The 20,903-nt window shown below is 42.1% G+C and overlaps 1 protein-coding gene across 4 annotated transcripts in view; it reads right to left on the bottom strand.

Annotated features, from left to right (window-relative positions):
* The window catches only part of RALGAPA1 (Ral GTPase activating protein catalytic subunit alpha 1), a 236,193-nt gene that overhangs the window by 79,992 nt on the left and 135,298 nt on the right, over positions 1–20,903 (bottom strand). For all 4 annotated transcript variants that reach the window (XM_077262721.1, XM_077262692.1, XM_077262701.1 and 1 more), the window contains 3 exons: positions 5,367–6,219; positions 2,704–2,775; positions 108–231 (listed from right to left, as the gene is read on the bottom strand). In XM_077262721.1, the coding sequence (XP_077118836.1) occupies positions 108–231; positions 2,704–2,775; positions 5,367–6,219 (1,049 nt within the window). The remainder of the gene's footprint in view (positions 1–107; positions 232–2,703; positions 2,776–5,366; positions 6,220–20,903) is intronic.

Genomic DNA, 20,903 nt, shown 5'->3' with positions numbered 1-20,903 from the left:
AGCGAGAAGAAAATGATGTCACATTCTGGGCATACATATTAGGGACAGGACTATTTAGGTAGAAAACTCTATAAGAAAAGACACTAAAGTGGAAAGTGGAGACCTACCTCCCATCCAAGCCCAGCCACAAAGTCCTCATAATCCTGACTGCCGCCAGTGTTAGAGAGTATTGAGTGCTTGTCCTCCTGCCCATCGGCAATGTAGAAAACCGCTATTTTGTGGGTTTCACGGCTGAGAAAGAAAAATAAAAAATAATAGAGAAAAAAAGTAAAAACTGAACACTTTATAAAAGGGAACTTTCAGCGGGTATTTACTACACAATCTGAGAGCAGCATGATGAAAGGGGAAAGAGCCTGACTCCGGGAATGGGTTATTAGGGTGTGTGTTGTAGTTTCAATACAACCAGTGTCTTATCAGCATGGAGATTATCACCGCAAGACAAGGTGCACATGCCAGGCAGTCCAGTTAATTAGGTAGCCCCCCCCCCCCCTCCACGATAGGCAGCTTCCTGTGTACATGGCCAATCAGGTGTGTGTGTGGGGCTATACACAGCTCAGCATTCTTACGAATGGTACATTTACAGCAGATAAAACAGGGATTCTATCAAAATTATAGCAAGCAGCTGAGTAAGTGACACATCACTGGAATCAGGCTCCCTGCCCCTACATCATGATGCTTTCAGATTACATAGTAAAAACTGCTGACAGGTTCCCTTTAAAACCCAAGGGAAAAAAGTGCAACATAAATTTGAGTTGCAAAGAAAATCATCACATGCACTACAGATTTTTTTCCTGAACATTCACTGAAAATGTACAGAACATATTCCTTCATCTTGTATGAGCAGGAGCTAATAGATTTCCTATGGTCATAGTTAGAGAAGAGCAGATCACTTTCCGTAACTCCGGTCCAGGTCAGTGCTCTGTGGCCGTGGACAGGAGCTGCACAAATTTCCTGAGCTTCCAGTTTCCACTGCATGGTGTTTGATTCGCTGGCCTGGGGTGACGTCATCTGTGCGGTGCAGACCCCAACTGTCATTACTTGGGCTCAGATCACCCTGGCAACCATCATGACCATTTGATCGCGAATGTAGGGCATCGATGGTCATAAAGTGAGCACCCCTCCCCCTGTTAACCATGTAAATGCTGCTGACACTATTGAGAGAGGCTTCTAGGGGGTTAAACAGCTAAGATCAGAACAAACACCGATTGCGGCTGATGCAGCAAGGTGTTGGCTATAGTGTGTTGCTAACAGCCGCTGCTTTTTACCCATAGGGGAACATTGTTCTCTTATTCTTCAGGTAAAAAAAGGGGTATTAATGCTTATTAAAGGGGTTAAGATTGTCATCCAGTTCTCTTTGGGAAACAAGTAGTAAATCATCAGAATTCTCAGGTCTTTGGATTCTGTGTCCATTTTGGTGGAGTCGGTATAAAATGGACTGACTCCGACTCCTAAAGTATATCTTACATTGGGTGCAGTAGTTCAGTGCAGGATGCGCTGTATAGGTTTTCATAAGAATTTGTGAAAGTTATGAAATGTCCTATAAATATCTGTTCTGTTCCTGATTTAGTGATCATGGCTTTTAGTTCAAATGAATCTGTGCTGCACTTTATGTACATGCTCAGTAGTGATCAGTGCTGTGGTCGTAGATGAGATGAACCTGTGCTTCACTTTATGTACATGCTCAGTAGTAACCAGTGCTGTGAAGTCGTAGATGAGATGAATCTGTGCTGCACTTTATGTACATGCTCAGTAGTGACCAGTGATGTGGAGCCGTATGAGATGAATCTGTGCTGCACTTTATGTACATGCTCAGTAGTGACCAATGCTGTGGAGCCGTAGATTAGATGAATCAGTGCTGCACTTTATGTACATGCTCAGTAGTGACCAGTGCTGTGTAGCCGTAGATTAGATGAATCTGTGCTGCCCTTTATGTACATGCTCAGTAGTGACCAGTGCTGTGGAGTCGTAGATGAGATGAATCTGTCCTGCACTTTATGTACATGCTCAGTAGTGACCAGTGATGTGGAGTCGTAGATGAGATGAATCTGTGCTGAACATTATGTACATGCTCAGTAGTGACCAGTGATGTGGAGTCGTAGATGAGATGAATCTGTACTGTACTTTATGTACATGCTCAGTAGTGACCAGTGATGTGGAGTGGTATATCAGATGAATCTGTGCTGCACTTTATGTACATGCTCAGTAGTGACCAGTGCTGTGGAGTCATAGATGAGATGAATCTGTGCTGAACATTATGTACATGCTCAGTAGTGACCAGTTCTGTGGAGTCATAGATGAGATGAATCTGTGCTGAACATTATGTACATGCTCAGTAGTGACCAGTGCTGTGGAGTCGTAGATGAGATGAATCTGTACTGTACTTTATGTACATGCTCAGTAGTGACCAGTGATGTGGAGTTGTATATCAGATGAATCTGTGCTGCACTTTATGTACATGCTCAGTAGTGACCAGTGCTGTGGAGTCATACAGGAGATGAATCTGTGCTGCACTTTATGTACATGCTCAGTAGTGACCAGTGCTGTGGAGTCATACATGAGATGAATCTGTGCTGCACTTTATGTACATGCTCAGTAGTGACAGGTGCTGTGGAGTCAGTGGTTTCGCTTAGTGACTACATAGCCCTGGTTCCCATATCAGATGGCAAATTGAAGAAAATCCCTAAACACCAAGGCCACTCTCACCATTGCCTGGAGTCCAGATTTCTCAGCTCCCGAAGTAATTTCTCATTTTTCTTGAGCAAGTGAAAGCTTCTCCTGCAAAATTAGGCAAAAAATTAAGTATAATTGATGTTACGAACTTGGCATTTATTGTAGCGTCATGCTATATAAACATTTTAGGCCCCATATAGTGAATTATTTAAAGTGTAATTGAAGCTGTAACTTTTTCCCCACAAATCACTAGCACACATGGAAAGAAAGAAATCTGTTTCTTTCTCCACCAGAAGTGATAATTGATTATCCACATTCTCATTTCACGGGTAAAATTCTATATTCAGTGAAGACTGATTTTCCCATTACGATATAGGAGATGACAGTTGGTGCTCATGCAGTTTATGTAGAACTGTAACTGTCATTTCAGGAGAACTTGCAGCAGAATGTCTGTGTTCTATTCTAGCTACTCCCACCTCCATAGAATTTTAAAAGCATCAACTGTTATCTCCTAAGTTATAGGAAAGTCTGTTTTCACCAAATACAGATTTTAATCTTGAATTGAGAATGCACAATTAATCTCAGAGTTAAAAGAAGCAGATTTCTCTGATAAGATACAATACAGAGTTGCTTATTTTCATGTGTACTATTGAGTTATGAAATAACATTTAAAATAACGGTTACGGTACTCTTTAAGGAACAAAATAGATCAGATCTCTCTCTCAAGTGGTTTAATGGTGACCAAGCCCCTAAACAATCTTAAGCAACCTACTGATCAGAAGATAGATAGGGCTTGCACCACATCTTTTTGTGAAGAAGTTGTGTCTATGTTATGTTTGTAGACCTATTCATCTACTTTTATCAAGCACTTGGTCATTAAACAGAAGTAAATGCATGATAATAAAGTCACTCTGAATACACAAGGTTTCCATTTACACAAGTCATAGTATATCTAGCAGTAATTCTAAGGACGGTTTACATATTATCTGAGTAATTTTGTCACTTCAACAGATTGGTGGGAAAATGTCCCTAGCATTTAAATATGAGTGTATTTTTTGGTTGTGCTACCATCCACAAATATTTAACCATTGCAGTTCTAACATTGGCCATTAGGGCACACATAACAGATTCAGACTTCTAGTTAACTAATACACTTGCCAGCTTTGCTTTGTAGACCCAGACAAAATGAGCAGAGTCATCTCATCATCGTTACATGGCTCTACTGTACAGAAGGAGGTCTAAATAAGGCTGGGTAGTAAAGCTCTAAAACACAAACAATGCACAGTATAGAGCTCTTAAACAAAACCTGTCATTGGGCTTTCGTGTCCCAAACTAGTGCCTGCTGTCTGTGGGCACTGTAATACTGATTACAACTATGGCTTTACTTTAGAAATCTAAGTTTATGCTTCAGATTGAGCAGCAAGTTCAGTGAGCAGGCAACTTTCCCTATTCTCCCCGCCGACCGCCTGTCTCCTGTCAATGACTGACAGGTCACTCTTCTTGTCCGTGTCCTGTCCCTCCCGCAATCTAGTCCAAGAGCCGTCATTCCCTGTGACGGTGCATGAACAGAATGCTCCTCATGACTGCAAACCAACAAAAATTGACCAAAGTCAATATTTGTTGGTCGACCATTGACCATCAACTATCACTAAAAAAAGCAAGCCTATAATAGCCCAAAGGGTCACAAAAGAAACCAAGTTAACCTTTAAGCAATTAAAGGCCGCTCTATTAGCTAATGTTAATGTTCATGAGTCCACAAATCAGAACACTGAACAATGGTGTGTATTGCAGGATTGCATAGAGAAAGCCACGGATCGTCAAAAAGAACATTGCTTCAGTTTGTGAAAGATTATATGAACATGCCAGAAGAAAATTGGAACTATGTTTTGTGGACTAAAAAGACCAAAATAGAGCTTTTTTGCTGAGAATCATTATGTTAGTCGAAAGAGTAACACTGCGTTACAACATTAAACATCATACCATCTGTGAAACATGGTGGTGGTAGCATCAAGGTGTGGAGCTGTTTTACTGCATTTGGGCCAGGACGGTTTGTCACCATTGCTAAAACAATAAATTCTAAATTATACTATCAAATTCTAAAGTAAAATGTCCAAAGTTCTGTCTATACGCTGAATCTCAAGAGAATGGGGGTTATGCAGCAAGACGATGACCAAATGCACCTGTGTTCTGTTGTGTATAAATATGGGACTCTTCATATTTTGTGTTATTCTATGCCTGACAAAGAGACCCGAGTAGTCTCGAAAACATGTGATTTGTTACCATCTCTTCAGTTAGCCATTAAAAGGAATCAGCCACTGAGGACTCTCAAACCTTAATATTTTTATAACTACTGACTAACATGGTACAAAGAGATATATTTTTCCTGTATCAAATGCACACAAGTCGTTCCCTAAAAGAATGGTTAAAGAAGAAAAAAGTTAGAGGGAACTTGTCACCTCGACATGCCACCTATTTACCTGCAGATATGGGGTTTTGCTGCATACACTGTTGGGGGAGTGATTACAGTACTATGTAACCGCACCCTGCACTGCCCTGATTGCTAGAAGCCAGACGCGGTAGGAAGAAAAATCCCTACATTTTCTCCCTGCTGCTGTTGTTCCAATAAGGCAACTAAACAGCCATTAATTTTTATGGGGTTTTGAGTACATAAAAAGGAAAATTCCATAATATTTTACCTTTTCTCCCAGGAGTTCATGCCTAAAATGCTGAGGAGCAGTCGGGAGTAGTAGAAGGCGGACTCTGGCTTTTGGTTGGTGGGTTCTTCTTGAGGCATAGCTCTCATGTGAAGGTTACTATAATGCTTCTCTACAAACTCCTTCTCTTCCGCACTTTGCTTTAAAATAGCATTACTGACCTCGTTCTCAAGTTTTTCAGAAAAGCAAGCAGGTGGTGGAGAGGGAACATTCAGAGGAACTCCTGCTCTTTGAAGGCACTCAGGACCTGTGGCTCCCAGATACTGCAAAAGGCAGTCAAGAGCATCCTCCTCGTCGGACAAGCTGTCCCATAACGGCAGAGCTTCCCTGCCTCTCCTCCTTGAGGGAATGGAGGAAAACTCCTCCGTCTCCCGTTGAGCAGCTGGCTGGTCTTCTTCTACAGTCACAGAAGACACATTAAAGGCAGGAAGAAGGGAAGACCACTGGGACTTCTGTCCTGAATATTCAAGTGCGGGTCCATAAAGGATGGAAGATTCCCAACTGTACTTGCCCGAAAGGTCCCTCATGATAACACGAACCATGGAGCCGGCAGCAGACAGCTCCTCGCCAGGAGGAAGCTTCTCCTCTGCCGGAATTTGCAAGCAGGACACTAGTGTGGTATTATTCAGTACAAAGAACTGGAGATTGGGGCTGTGGAAGAGCTGTGGAGAGAGGTCAGAGCTTTCACTGTAGGGATTGTCGTGATTCTCACAGATCTGACTGGTCAGCATGGCAGGGTCTCCACTCATGGGATAATGTCCGAGGTGGTTCACCAGATGGGATATAACCGTTCTTGCTGCTACCGGGATCAAGCCTTGCTGCTTGTGCGTTTTCACTGCAAATAAAAAGATCAAAAACTGCATTATGATGAAAGAAACAATGTAAATGTGCAACTTGTTTCCTCATATTTATTCATGTTATCTTTAATAATGAAAATCAAGCAGACAATTAAAAAAAAACAACTTCTCTCTCCGCTTTTCAGCAGCGGTAACTCAAAAATGTTCAGAAGTGGCTGTGTGAGCCATTGTGTTACATTACTTTTCAATCAAGTGTTGGGGTTAAGTATAAATCACGGATTGAACAATGGTTTTTTTGGAGGTACAAATCTAGAATAAAGCAATGTTTGTTTATATTTTTTACTGTTCACTAGTGATGAGCGAACATGCTGGGATAATGTCTTATCTGAGCACGCTCGGGTGTTATCAGAGTATCTTGGGGGGGGTGCTCATATATTGTGTTTGCTTAACAAAAAGGCAACCACACGTGTTGTGTCTGTCTAACAGCCGCAAATCATGCAGCCGCAGGGACTCGAACATAATATACGAGCACTCCCAGAAGCTCGGATAACCCCAGAGCATGCATGGATAAGACGTTATCCCAGCATGTTCGCTCTTCACTATTCACCTTTCACAACAAATAACCTGTTTAATGATTTACGGTTGTGTAGATACCTGATGTAGGTAGCGGTTTTTTTAATTGTATGTATGTAGTAATGTTTATTTAATGTAACAAAAAAAAGTTTACATTTTTCCTTTTTTTTTTTTTTGCAGTGGAAACCTTTAAAGGTAGTGGTAACTTGGGCATCTATAGGATCCAGTTATAGGGGAAAACAGTCCCTTTGCCACACAATACCGGCAGAGCTGATCTTGGTCTGCTAGGACCCAGCAGCTGTACTATGCCAGGCTGACACCCAGTGATCAAGTGATCGCCAGGTCTTTAAGATGCATTGGCAGTGCTGAAGCGTCTATTCCCTATGTGCTCTCCCTGAGTGCTATTTAATTGGCCAAAAAAAAAAAGAAAACAAAAAGTAGTAATAAAGCACTCCTGTCCTATTCCCCCAGATGTGTCTGACAACCTAAGATAAGATTGCAGGAGCTTTTCATTATTGTTAATTATATTTACAAGTTGTAACAATCAGGAAGGTTTTGCATCAATGCGAAACCCTTTGCAACATTTTCGGCAGCACATTCCCTATTCAAGTTCACAAAGAAAGAGGCGCTGCTGACTACCGATTATATTCAGCTCAGCGTAAAAGGTGCTGGCTACTTGCTTTCGGAATTTGTTCACACTGGGCAACGATCAGAATGGTCCTTACCACAAATGATCATTTAAAGGGAATCTGTCACCAGGTTTTTGCTGCCTCATCTTGCAGTAGCATAAGGAAGGGAAAGAGTCCGATTCTGGTAATTTGTCACTTGGGCTACTTTCACATTTGCGTTAGAATCTGCAGCGTATCATCCGCAACCGCAAATGCATGCAAAAACGCATGCAAAAGTCTGATAACGCAGCGTTTTTTATCCACATCAGCTTACGCATGATGGTAAAAAAACCACAGCGTTTGCATGCGTTTTTACATGTGTTTGCGCTTTTTATGCGCATGCGTTTGATATTTCCAGGAGGGTGTGTCTTTAATGGGCATGCGCAGTCCGAAGCACGCAAGCGCATCAATCGCATGTGTACGCAAAGACATGTGTACGCATGCGTTCCCATATTCCCATAGATAGTAATGCTTTTTTTGCCGCACTCCTTGCGCTAACAACCGCATACGTTTCTAGGCGGCAAATTGACGCCTCTAAAATTACTACATGTTGCGTTTACCGCGCCAAACCGCAGACGACGAAACGACGCATGCGTCATCAAACGCGGCAAAACGCAACCGATCGCAGACACATGCGTCCCTAATGTTAAATATAGGAAAACACAACGCATGAGGATAATTGCGAAACGCAAGAAACGCTGCGGACACAACCGCAAATGTGAAACCGGCCTTACTGAGCTGCCTGATGCAGTTTAGATAAAATCCCTGTTCCCCCAACACTGTACAACCCTGCCTACACCTCTGATTGGCAGCTTTCTCTGTACACTGTGCCGGCTGCCAATCAGTGATGGGGGCGTGGTTACAAAGAACAGGAGGACTACATGACACCAGAAAACTAGTCCTCTAGTGATAATCTTCTGCTGATAAAACACGGATTACTATCGAAATAACAACACATAGCCTAGTAAGTGACACATTGCTGAAATCGGGCTCTCAGCCCCTACACCATGCTGCTCTCAGATTACATAGCAAAAAACCTGATGACAGTTTACTTTTAAGCAATCATTAACTGGTATGAAAGAGGTGTCATCTGATCTCCTGGGTGAACAAAATGATAAGGTCTTAAAATTCAATGTGTCTGATCCATTTTTCACCACAACCTCATCAGTCAGGAGGTAAGCCCTTATGAAAATCAGGCCAGCCAAAATTACGTGTATCTGAGTATTGACTCCTTTAGGGAAGAAAGCCAAAAAAACAGAATAAAGCTTAGCAATGATCAGGAGAACAAGCAGACTCAATGCAGAAGTTGCAACTCACTCCACGGTGCATATATATAGGTAGGCAAAGTATTGGTACATCTATATAGTCTAAGTGATGTATGATAATGATAAGACGACCAGGCCTGTTGGTTCATCATAATGAGTGATGGTGGAGTGATACGAACCCCAATCACAATTATGCACAGCGGAGATCGCCGTCCGCTTTGGTAATTATGTTTGTCATTCAATATTTAGGCAGTTCCTCTTAAAAAATAGCAGTAGTGTTGATCTGTTCATTATATGATTAGAGGGAAAGTGAAAATGACCCGGCGGTTCCAGCTGGGCCTCCGCTCAATGAGTAGTGTTTATTTCTAAAGTATCTCATGACAACAGAGAGTAATAGTCCCTTGGGGCTGGAGGGTTTAACTATAGGTCAACAAGCGAAAGACAAATCTGATCATCTTCTAATTAAAGACAGAATATCAAAGTCATCCTTCCCACTAATACACCACTGTAACGTGGCATCTGATAATTACACAATACACTTGGTGGGAGCTGACGATCCATCTCTATTTAGAAGATCGGGCCCCGGGCAGGGCTGATATTGGGAAGGCTTTGGACATATGCATGCAATTACTTTTCTTCTGCTTTAATTAAGGCTGGCTTATATGTGACTTTTATGCAAACTAATGAAAATCAGATTAAGTGAATGTAAAAAGATCCATCAGCGAAAAGCAATGCGTAGCCATTTAAAGGCAAAGTGTTACTGAAATCATAATGTCAGGCATGCTAGATCGGTGTCAGCAGAGCTCCTATGAAAGCTATTGCTATACGTGGCTGCCTGTCAGCCGGTAACCTGGGCTCGGTAAAGCACTGCAGAATAAGATGGAGCTATATAAGCGAGCATAATAACTATATAAGTGAGCATAATAAATATATCAACAAGCATAATAAATATTTAAGCGAGCATAATAACTATAAAAGTCAGCATAATAAATATATTGACAAGCTTGATAAATATGTAAGCAAGCATAATAAATATATCAACGATTATAACTATATAAGCGAGCAAAATAATAATATCAGCGAGCATAGTATATAAGCAAGAATAATAAATAAGAAAACAAAAATATAAGTGAGTATAATATATAAGCAAGCATAATATATAAGGGAGCATGATAAATGTATCAACGAGCATAATCTATAAGCGGCCATAATAAATATATAAGCGAGAATAATAAATATATCAACGCGCATAATAAATATATATATATATATATAAGAGAGCATAAATACTATATAAGTGAGCCTAATATATAAGTGTGCATAATGAATATATCAACAAGCATAATAAATATAGAAGCAATCAAAATATATATACAAGCGTACATATAAACTATAAGCAAGCATAAAATATATAGGTGAGCATAACAAATATATCAACAAGCATAATAAATATATAAGCAAGCATAATATATACAGTACAGACCAAAAGTTTGGACACACCTTCTCATTTAAAGATTTTTCTGTATTTTCAGGACTATGAAAATTGTACATTCACACTGAAGGCATCAAAACTATGAATTAACACATGTGGAATTATATAGAAAAAGTGTGAAACAACTGAAAATATGCTTTATATTCTAGGTCCTTCAAAATAGCCACCTTTTGCTTTGATGACTGCTTTGCACACTCTTGGCATTCTCTTGATGAGCTTCAAGAGGTAGTCACCGGGAATGGTTTTCACTTCACAGGTGTGCGCTGTCAGGTTTAATAAGTGGGATTTCTTGCCTTATAAATGGGGCTGGGACCATCAGTTGTGTTGTGCAGAAGTCTGGTGGATACACAGCTGATAGTCCTACTGAATAGACTGCTAGAATTTGTATTATGGCAAGAAAAAAGCAGCTAAGTAAAGAAAAACGAGTGGCCATCATTACTTTAAGAAATGAAGGTCAGTCAGTCTGAAAAATTGGGAAAACTTTGAAAGTGTCCCCAAGTGCAGTTGCAAAAACCATCAATCGCTACAAAGAAACTGGCTCACATGAGGAAAGACCCAGGAAAGAAAGACCAAGAGTCACCTCTGCCTCTGAGGATAAGTTTATCTGAGTCACCAGCCTCAGAAATCGCAGGTTAACAGCAGCTCAGATTAGAGACCAGGTCAATGCCACACAGAGTTCTAGCAGCAGGCACATCACTACAACAACTGTTAAGAGGAGACTTTGTGCAGCAGGCCTTCATGGTAAAATAGCTGCTAGGAAACCACTGCTAAGGACAGGCAACAAGCAGAAGAGACTTGTTTGGGCTAAAGAACACAAGGAATGGACATTAGATCAGTGGAAATCTGTGCTTTGGTCTGATGAGTCCAAATTTGAAATCTTTGGTTCCAACCACCGTGTCTTTGTGCGACACAGAAAAGGTGAACGGATGGACTCTACATGCCTGGTTTCCACCGTGAAGCATGGAGGAGGAGGTGTGATGGTGTGGGGGTGCTTTGCTGGTGACACTGTTGGGGATTTATTCAAAATTGAAAGCATACTGAACCAGCATGGCTACCACAGCATCTTGCAGCGGCATGCTATTCCATCTGGTTTGCGTTTAGTTGGACCATCATTTATTTTTCAACAGGACAATGACCCCAAACACACCTCCAGGCTGTGTAAGGGCTATTTGACCAAGAAGGAGCGTGATGGGGTGCTACTCCAGATGACCTGGCCTCCACAGTCACCAGACCTGAACCCAAATGAGATGGTTTGGGGTGAGCTGGACCGCAGAGTGAAGGCAAAAAAGTGCTAAGCATCTCTCGGGAACTCCTTCAAGATTGTTGGAGACCATTTCCGGTGACTACCTCTTGAAGCTCATCAAGAGAATGCCAAGAGTGTGCAAAGCAGTCATCAAAGCAAAAGGTGGCTACTTTGAAGAACCTAAAATATAAGACATAATTTCAGTTGTTTCACACTTTTTTGTTAAGTATATAATTCCACATGTGTTAATTCATAGTCTTGATGCCTTCAGTGTGAATGTACAATTTTCATAGTCGAGAAAATACAGAAAAATCTTTAAAAGAGAAGGTGTGTCCAAACTTTTGGTCTGTACTGTAAGCAAGCAAAATATATAAAGGAGCATAATATATAAGTGAGCATAATAAATATATAAGTGAGCATAATAAATGTATAAGCAAGCATAATAAATATAAAAGTGATCATAATACATAAGCGAGCAGAATATATAAGAGAGCAGAATATATAAGCAAGCATAATACATAAATGAGCATAATACATGTATAAACGAGCATAATATGTAAGTGAACATAATAAACATATAAGCGAGCAGAATAAATGTATAAGTGAGCATAATATATAAACGAGCAGAATATATAAGCGAGCATAATGAATATAAGCGAGCATAATAAATATATAAGAGAGCAGAATAAATATATAAGCGAGCAGAATAAATATATAAGCGAGCAGAATAATAAATTCATTATGGTCTCACTGTGGATACAGGTCTGTGTAGCCGCCACTGTAGGACCAACCTACTGTAACACAGAAATGCGACTACACAAAGAACTTAGAGGGAATAATTTAATCAAACACTTGTCAGAGGCAGGATATAAAACTAAACCAAGCCACCATTCAGGGGCCTGGGAAAGCTGTATAGCAGCCACTTTGGAGGTTACAATAGCAGCATTACTACCTGTCACCCAGTGTACAACAAAATTAATTCTATCTAAAAGGGTTTGTCATTTTTTTCCCTCAAAAATTTACTTATAGCAGATATAAAAAAATAACACACACTGACCTAGTAAATCCCTCTTCACTCCGGCGGGCCTGTTGGCCTTTGTTTGCTGTCTTGCATCTATTGTCATATTTTTTTTTTTTTTACATTTTTGACAACTCATTTAATAATGATAATAACTTAGACATGACATAAAATATCCAATTTAGATGATTTGGAAATGTTGTACCATGCAGATGTATTTAAAGTGATTTTCAGATACTTTTTCTTTTTTTTATTAAACGTGTTGTCCACTAGCTGGGCATCCTCTTGGGCTGCTGATTCTCTCACTTCCCTCGGACATGCGGAAGACATGAGAGAGCATAGCAGCCACTGATGGGCTGCAGGGCTTGTGTGGTATAACCATTTCACGAGAAACCCAGCAGACCAGGTGTCGACATCACTGGAAAAGCGCCAGCCTGAGAGGGGAATATATGTTAGTTTAACTTTACAAGGGGGGTCTGTTTCGTTTAAAAAGGGGATGTCCAGGTAGTGAACAACCCAGAGTGTAGACATCTTCTAAAAAGCATTCTAACTACTGGCTCCATCACTCCTGCTCTGACAATCTGCACAGGACCAGAAGCGATAAAGTCCCAGTGATTCATCCCCTGTGGTACTTTAAAAAAAACTTGCAGAAAACCGTTTTAAGCTTGGAGGGCACACCATAGTTATGATAGGTCACCAATATGTGATTCATGGGGGTCTGACCTCTGGGACCTTGAAGTTCAAGACTCCATCGTTGTTGACAGTCATAATGGCTCATACATATGTAATTAAGCTGCAGTACCTTCTACAGGCGGCCATAAGTACGAACACTGATTAGTGAGGGTTTTTGGGGTTTACACCCCTATAGACCTTCAGTGCTATTGTGCCGAAAAAACTTTGGTCAGTTGTCAGAATGGTTGTAATAGTCCTATTATTAAATTTTTCCTCTAATATAAAGGGAAACAGTTATCGAATTTTGATTGCTCAAACCATGGGCAGCAAGAATCGGAAATGTTTTATTCGTTGCGGCATTTCAAAGAAAACTATTTGCAAAGTTGGATGGGGACCATGTATCTCAGCTGACTAGTCCAAGGTTGGTCATCGGTGGCTTCTCCCTATGTCCATCTAGTAGATTGACAAGTTTCAATGTCAGCTATGAGAAATAGGGCAGGGACAAGCTGCCTGGAGCGGCCTCAAACTACTCATCCTAGACACATAATCCATGGGAAGCGGCCTCGGACTACTCATCCTAGACACATATTCCACAGGGAGCGGCTTAGACTATTCATCCTAGACACATTTTCTGAGGAGTGGCCTTGGACTACTCATCCTAGACACATATTCCCAGGGGAGTGGCCTCAAACTACTCATCCTAGACACATATTCCCAGGGGAGTGGCCTCGAACTACTCATTCTAGACACATATTCCATGGGGAGCGGCCTCGAACTACTCATTCTAGACACATATTCCATGGGAAGCGGCCAAGGACTACTCATCCAAGACACATATTCCATGGAGAGCGCGGCCTTGGACTACTCATCCTAGACACATTCCTTGGGAAGCGGCATCGGACTACTCATCCTAGACACATATTTCATGGGGAACGGCCTTGGACTACTCATTAAAGACACATATTCCATGGAGAAAGTGGCCTTGGACTACTCATCCTGGACAAATTCCTTGGGGAGCGGCATCGGACTACTCATCCTAGAAACATATTGCCAGGGGAGTGGCCTCGAACTACTCATCCTAGAAACATATTGCCAGGGGAGTGGCCTCGAACTACTCATCCTAGACAGACAGTCCATGGGGAACGGCCTTGGACTACTCATCAAAGACACATATTCCATGGAGAAAGCAGCCTTGGACTACTCATCCTGGACAAATTCCTTGGGGAGCGGCATCGGACTACTCATCCTAGAAACATATTGCCAGGGGAGTGGCCTCGAATTACTCATCCTAGACACATAGTCCATGGGGAACGGCCTTGGACTACTCATCAAAGACACATATTCCATGTAGAAAGCGGCCTTGGACTACTCATCCTGGACAAATTCCTTGGGGAGCAGCATCGGACTACTCATCCTAGAAACATATTGCCAGGGGAGTGGCCTCGAACTATTCATCCTAGACACATATTCCATGGGAAGAGGCCTCAGACTACTGATCCTAGACCAGAGGTGTCAAACTGCATTCCTCAAGGGCCGCCAACAGGTCATGTTTTTAGGATTTCCTTAGCATTCCACAAGGTGCTGGAATCATTCTGTGCAGGTGATTAAATTATCACCTGTGCAATACAAGGAAATCCTGAAAACATGACCTGTTGGCGGCCCTCGAGGAATGCAGTTTCACACCTCTGTCCTAGACACATATTGCCCAGGAAGCGGTCTCAGGCTACTCATCCTAAACACACATTGCCCAGGGAACGGCTCTGAACTACTCATCCTAGACACATATTCCCTGGCTAGCTTATCAAAGTATGTTTGCTTTGAAACACTGCAGATTTTCACAGTAAAAAAAACTCTGCTCCAGCGCCTGATTAATTCTGCTTGTGGTTTAGATCATGGATCAGCTGTCAGGTTCCCTTTAACACCAAGATTAGACAAATATTCTAACACATATTTTCAAAGTGCGTTTATCAGCCTCCTCAGGTCTAAGATCTATTTAATAGTCATCTCCGCAACATTGATTTTCCATTAATTTCTATATTTTCCTTAGTTAAGAGCTGCAATAACATAAAATGAATCCATGTCCTCATGGTAAGGAAAGGAGTGACTTGTAGAAAATGACACCTCTCCGGTTAAGTCTGGATACACAAATCTGTCACAAAGCCACACGTGTGGGGAATGCCATCCCTGGGATATTTTTGATAATACGGCATTGTATTTCCTTAATAGAAAAGCCCATTCAGAGCAGGCTATTCAGCTTTAAACAAACATCCATGCATTGTGCGGCAAACTCCGTAATTACAGCCCATTATGGCACACAGAGAGGCGGCACAGACACAGGACGCCTGCTGTCCTTACTGCAGGGAAAAAAAAGAAAACATGAAACCAATTGTGACAAGGGGCTCAAATGGTAATAGCAATAGGTGAAAATGTAATTACTGGAGAAAAGATCTGTCCTGGCCCATAGAGGAGCACACGGCATTAATAAGATGATCATCATTTAAGGGGAACATTTCCACATTGCCGATAATTATGACCTCTTCTGCCCACGGAAAGCATCCACCTTTATGAGCATGAATAGAAAATTAAAATGATTCTGTAGGGACAATGGGCAAGGACATCTTTACACGACACAGGCAAAAATTGAGTCATATGCATTATTTTTTTTAACTTTTATTAATAACTATCTTAAAACAGAGCACGTGTGATGCCATGTAATCATAGGGATCGCTGCTGTCCTACCAACCGGCTTGATCGGGAGACTGACATGGGTTATCTCTGTAATATTGGCATCAAATATATATATAAAACATGGCCAAAAATCTTGGCTAATGCACTTCATATTAGAATTGTACCTAGGTACTGAAGTCCAAGGGTACAAGCCTAAATAAGAACCAGGTTTATCGCTGTCCCATCTAAGAGTAGCTTGATGTAGAGGCAGAGACCCTGATTCCAGCGATGTGTCACTTACTGGGCTGCGTGCTGCAGTTTTGATAAAATCACTGTTTTCTCTGCTGTAGATCTAGAAGCTCTCTGAATGCAGAGCTCCATATTACCCCGCCTACACCACTGATTGGCAGCTTTCTGTGTAAACTGTGCATTGGCAGAAAGCTGCCAATTAGTGGTGGAGGCATGATTATACAGAGCTCATGAATACGGAGGACTACCGGCTGCAGGTTTACTAGTTGTCTCGTGATAATCTTCAGCTGATAAAGCTACGATTTTCTAAAAAATGTAGCAAGCAGCTCAGTAAGTGACATATCACTGGAATCAGGGTCTCTGTCTCTTAGATTAGGTGGCTGTCAGGACTCTGAACATTTTTTACCTTTTGTGCATTACTGCCCTTTTCCAACATGGCGTCTTTGGTCTCATGTGCACTTGTCTTCCTGCTATAAAACTCCACCCCAGCCTTCAGTCTGTGCTAGATTATTCTGCTTTGCATCCAGCTCCTGATTACTCCCTGGCCTTGCACCTGCACCTGTGAACCTGTGTTGGAGATCCTGCCACTCTGCTCTGAGTTCCTGCTGCATACACCCGTGTTCAGTAATCCTCCTTCATCTGCTGCTCGTGTTACTTCCATCTGCATTTGTTGGACATGTAAGCTGTTTGCTGCTCTGCAAAACCTGAGACTATTAACCAGGCCTCCCTGGTTGAGCTAAGATATGATTTGAACTGCCTTATAGCATATCTATCTGTGTCTGGACTAAGACAAGGATCTATTCGTGTCAAGTTTCCTCAAGAATAACTGTGCTTCATAGACTTTCTGTTTGTTTGCATTTTCCTCTGAAGTTTCCTATTGACTGCTAAGCTGCGTTTATTATTTGCACCAAGTGTTGTGGACTTGAGTTTCTCTCTGCACCTGTTTGAATCACCGTGTGATAATATAAACTTTACCACTTATAAAACTGTGTCCTGTTGTCTTGTTCCACGCAAAGAGTCTCCTGAATTATCCCCTATAATTATTACAGTGGCAACACCTGGTGACAGATTTGGATAGGCACACCTTTGAGGATAATATCTTTTTTTTTTTTTAAATAAATTTGACCACACCAAGAACAGAGCGCTTTGGTTGAGCAAACAGCTCAGTGCTCCTTCCCACCTAATTGTTTTGCAAGACTTTCTGCCCCTCTTCCTTGATTGAAGCTCTGATTTTACAGAAGGCAGAATTGTGGACATAGACAGAAATCAAGTAGATTGCAAGGTGCAGTAAAGTGCTCTGCCATGCCATGGGTGTACTGAACTCCTGTGCTTGGTTTGAACAGTCATTTTGTGTCACTTCCAAGGAGGGAAGCGCCTCGGTATCCTATATCCCTTTTTTCCTGAGCACAATGCGAACTGGACCACCTCTCCGACTGTGGACCCTCTGGTTTTCAGACTTTCCACCAATTCGGTCCTTCCTCTCCCAGATGGAGCATCCCTCAAGGATACCAACGACAGACTCATAGACTACTGGCAAGGGTAAGCTTTGAAACGGCCGCTGCTATATTGTGCCCTGCCATGCCTCAAAATGGGTGGCAAAGTCTATAGACGCATGGGCTAAGCTGCTCCATCAGGGCATTCTTTATGGAGCCCAACCGAAGGAATTGGCTGACCTCACGGACCAAATTACTTCTTGCAGGTAAGTACTTGCTATCCGCCTCCCTGGACGTCGCTACATGTGATGCTCGGGTGTCCAACAATATCGTGGCCATCCGAACGACCTTTTGGCTTAAGGCGTGGCAGGTAGACTTATCCTTAAAAAAGTCCCTTACCATCTTGCCTTTTCAGGGTTCTCGTCGGTTGGCTCCAAATTGGACCAAATTATTAAGAAGGTCACTGGAGGGACGAGCTTTCTCTTTCCTCAGGCTAAACCTCGTCGTTCTCCTTTGTCACGTGAGTTTTCAGCACTATCAACGCTTCCCTTTGACGGTGAAGTTCTCCCACAAAGAGAAAAGTCACAGACTCAGCAGCTTAGGAAAAAGGTTTCCTTTAAATCCTCCTCCAGGCGTTTCCGTGACTTGAGTATATCCCCCAGGAACAGTTCCTGGTGGATTTTCCTCAGCATGACTCGTCGGTAATCTAGCATTGCTGAACGGAGGAGTCCATCTTTGTCTTTCAGGATGGAATCTCTTCATTCAGGAATTGCTTCCTGGGAACCGCAAGAGCTTTTTTGTCCCACGGAAGCCTTTATCCATGTCCTTATTTCTTCAGGGCATTGGAGATTCCTGCGTTTTTGTGAGGGGCGGGTCCATTTTCATTTTAACGCCTTCCCTTTCGGGCTCTTAAGCACTCCCAGAGTCTCGGAGAGCCTTTGGCAGCATTTTTTTTTTCCACAGTCTGTGGATCACAGGTTCAGTGCTCTTACTTTATCATGCCGACGTTCTCCATGACTCCGTCCGTCATTCTTGATTCCCTTTCGTTCAGGTCTGACTCCTCCGTAGCGCTCTCTCATCATGTCACCTGGCCAGGGTCACATGTGTCTATCTGGCTAAGGCCGCCCCTCCCCCTTTTTGGAACACGGGCTCGTGCGTTTAGAGGCCTTCCGGCCTCAAGGTCAGCGAAAGCTCGCTGAATCCGGTCGGCAAATGTAGGTTTACCAGGTCAGTGCAGAGCGCCTTCTTCTGGGTTTCAGGCTCACTCTACCCGGGCAGGGGGCACCTCCTGGCAGTTCATATAGGGCCTCCGCCCTGATCTGTCCTCCACATGTTTGCAGAATTTTTCAGAGTCCAGGTCTAGCTTCGGCAGATGCCAGCATAGGTAGAAAGACCTTGCAGGCAGCGGTGGTGAGTTCTCCGACCTGATTAGAGTTCTCTGCTGTTCCCGCCCCAGGGACTGCTTTGGGACGTCCCATGGTTTCCTGTGTCCCCCAATGAAACCGTAGAGGAAACAGGATTTTTGGTTGCTTACCGTAAAATCTGTTTCTCGGAGCCTCCATTGGGGACACAGCACCCTCCCAAGTTTAACAGCTCTGTTTACTGTATTATATTGTTACAGTTTGAGCTCTGTGTCTATCTTTCTCTTGTCTGTCTGGATCCCAGAAACTCACTCAGCTTTTATGCACATACACTGATTACAAGCAAACAGGTCACAGGTGAGGATGTTTCCTTTAGTAGCAATTCACACCCATTTGTGTCAACTTCTGTGAGTGTTATTAGGCCAAAATCACCAGGGTATGTGAAGTTATGATCAGGGTCATTTGGATGTTTTGGGTTGTCATTATGATTTAAATATAGAAAACACAGTAGTCTGACAATAAATGACTTCCCCAACCACTAACCATGAGTGGAGAAAAAGTCAGCAAAAAAAATAAAAATAAAAATTATATATATATATATATATATATATATATATATATATACACACACACACACACACACACACACACACACACACACACTACAAGAATATATTATACCAACCGTACTTGGCACGAGTAGTAACTTTTTTTTCTTTTTCCAAGATGCTTTTAAAAGTCCAGGAAATGAGGATGCAGTCGAAACAAGTCTAAATCCCATGGATAAACCGAGACCCATATGGAGGATTCAATTTATTTACTGATCCAAGAAATGAAATGATTTGTGGATGACGTCCTGCTGACAAACCTTCAACTGGTGCCACGATTGCTAATAGAATTGCTGTTTTTTACCATTAGGGGACCTGGCTTCAAGCCCGTCTGTATTTTTTGGTGTGAAAAATCCTAAATTATGGACGGAAAAGTTTATTTTGGCACTCAATATTTTTGCCGGCATCACAGCGAGGGGGAAAACAGTGCATACAGAAGGGGGCCGAAACTAGCTACAATTTTTGTTCCTACCCTAAAATTAGGATATCGTTAGGACTATCACTAATTAAGAAAGAAAAATTTGTTATGACACAAAATTCTACAAATTACATATATTAGCATTGTTCTGCGCTCGTAGAGGAAAATATGACGGCACTTTTTACAGGTGTCATTATTGCATTTAGGGTGCGAAAATGTCAGCAGCTGAATGGGATCTTCAGTTCTAAAAGATTTGCCGCAAATTTTTCAGTGTCTTATCTGCAGCAAAATCCTATATAGCAAATTCTTCACAAATATCATCCACTATGGATAGGGGATAGTTTATTGATCACTTGGGGGACGACGGCTGGGATCCCAAGAACTGGGCCTACGGATCGGAGGTCGAGCATGTACTGCGCTTGGCTATGTCCGCCAGTTTCCTAGAGAATGAATGGAATGGAATTGGGTTATCCCCAATCATATGGGAGAGGACACTTGCAAACCACAGAGGTGCACCCTATGGTTAGAGCAGTGTGCACCTCCGTGATGGATTCTGCATAAAGGGGTATTTCTACATCAGCATCCCTTCTGTATATTTCCTGCACAGTCATTCTCTCAGCCACCTATTATGCATAAAAAAGCAGCAGAGTCTTCTATGGAAATCCCTACTTTTTGCATGCATCTTCTCTTCATTGAGCTGCACTATTGTTTCCAGATATTCATCTTCAACCAAAAATGACAGTAGAGGAAAAACAAATTATTGAAAACCACTCAGGAAAGGCAACTGAAAAGAAATGTGTGAGGGTGTTTTTCTGTGTTATCTGAGAGCAGCTTGATGTAGGGGCACAGACCTCGATTCCAGCAATAGATCACTTACTGGGCTGTGGGTTGTTATTTCAATAAAATCAGTGTTTTAACCCCTTAATGACCGCCAATACGTATTTTAACTGACCTGAGATATTTGAGAATAGCATCCCCATACAGGAGACAATCCAGCAGCTGTCGGCTGTACACTATAGCTGACAACGTGCTGCATTAGCCACGATCAGTGTTTG

This window comes from Ranitomeya variabilis, chromosome 1, assembly GCF_051348905.1.
Source record: "Ranitomeya variabilis isolate aRanVar5 chromosome 1, aRanVar5.hap1, whole genome shotgun sequence".
In the NCBI taxonomy this organism is placed as follows: domain Eukaryota; kingdom Metazoa; phylum Chordata; class Amphibia; order Anura; family Dendrobatidae; genus Ranitomeya; species Ranitomeya variabilis.
The sequence above is the reverse complement of the archived record's forward strand: the minus strand, read 5'-3'. Positions and strand labels throughout refer to the sequence as shown.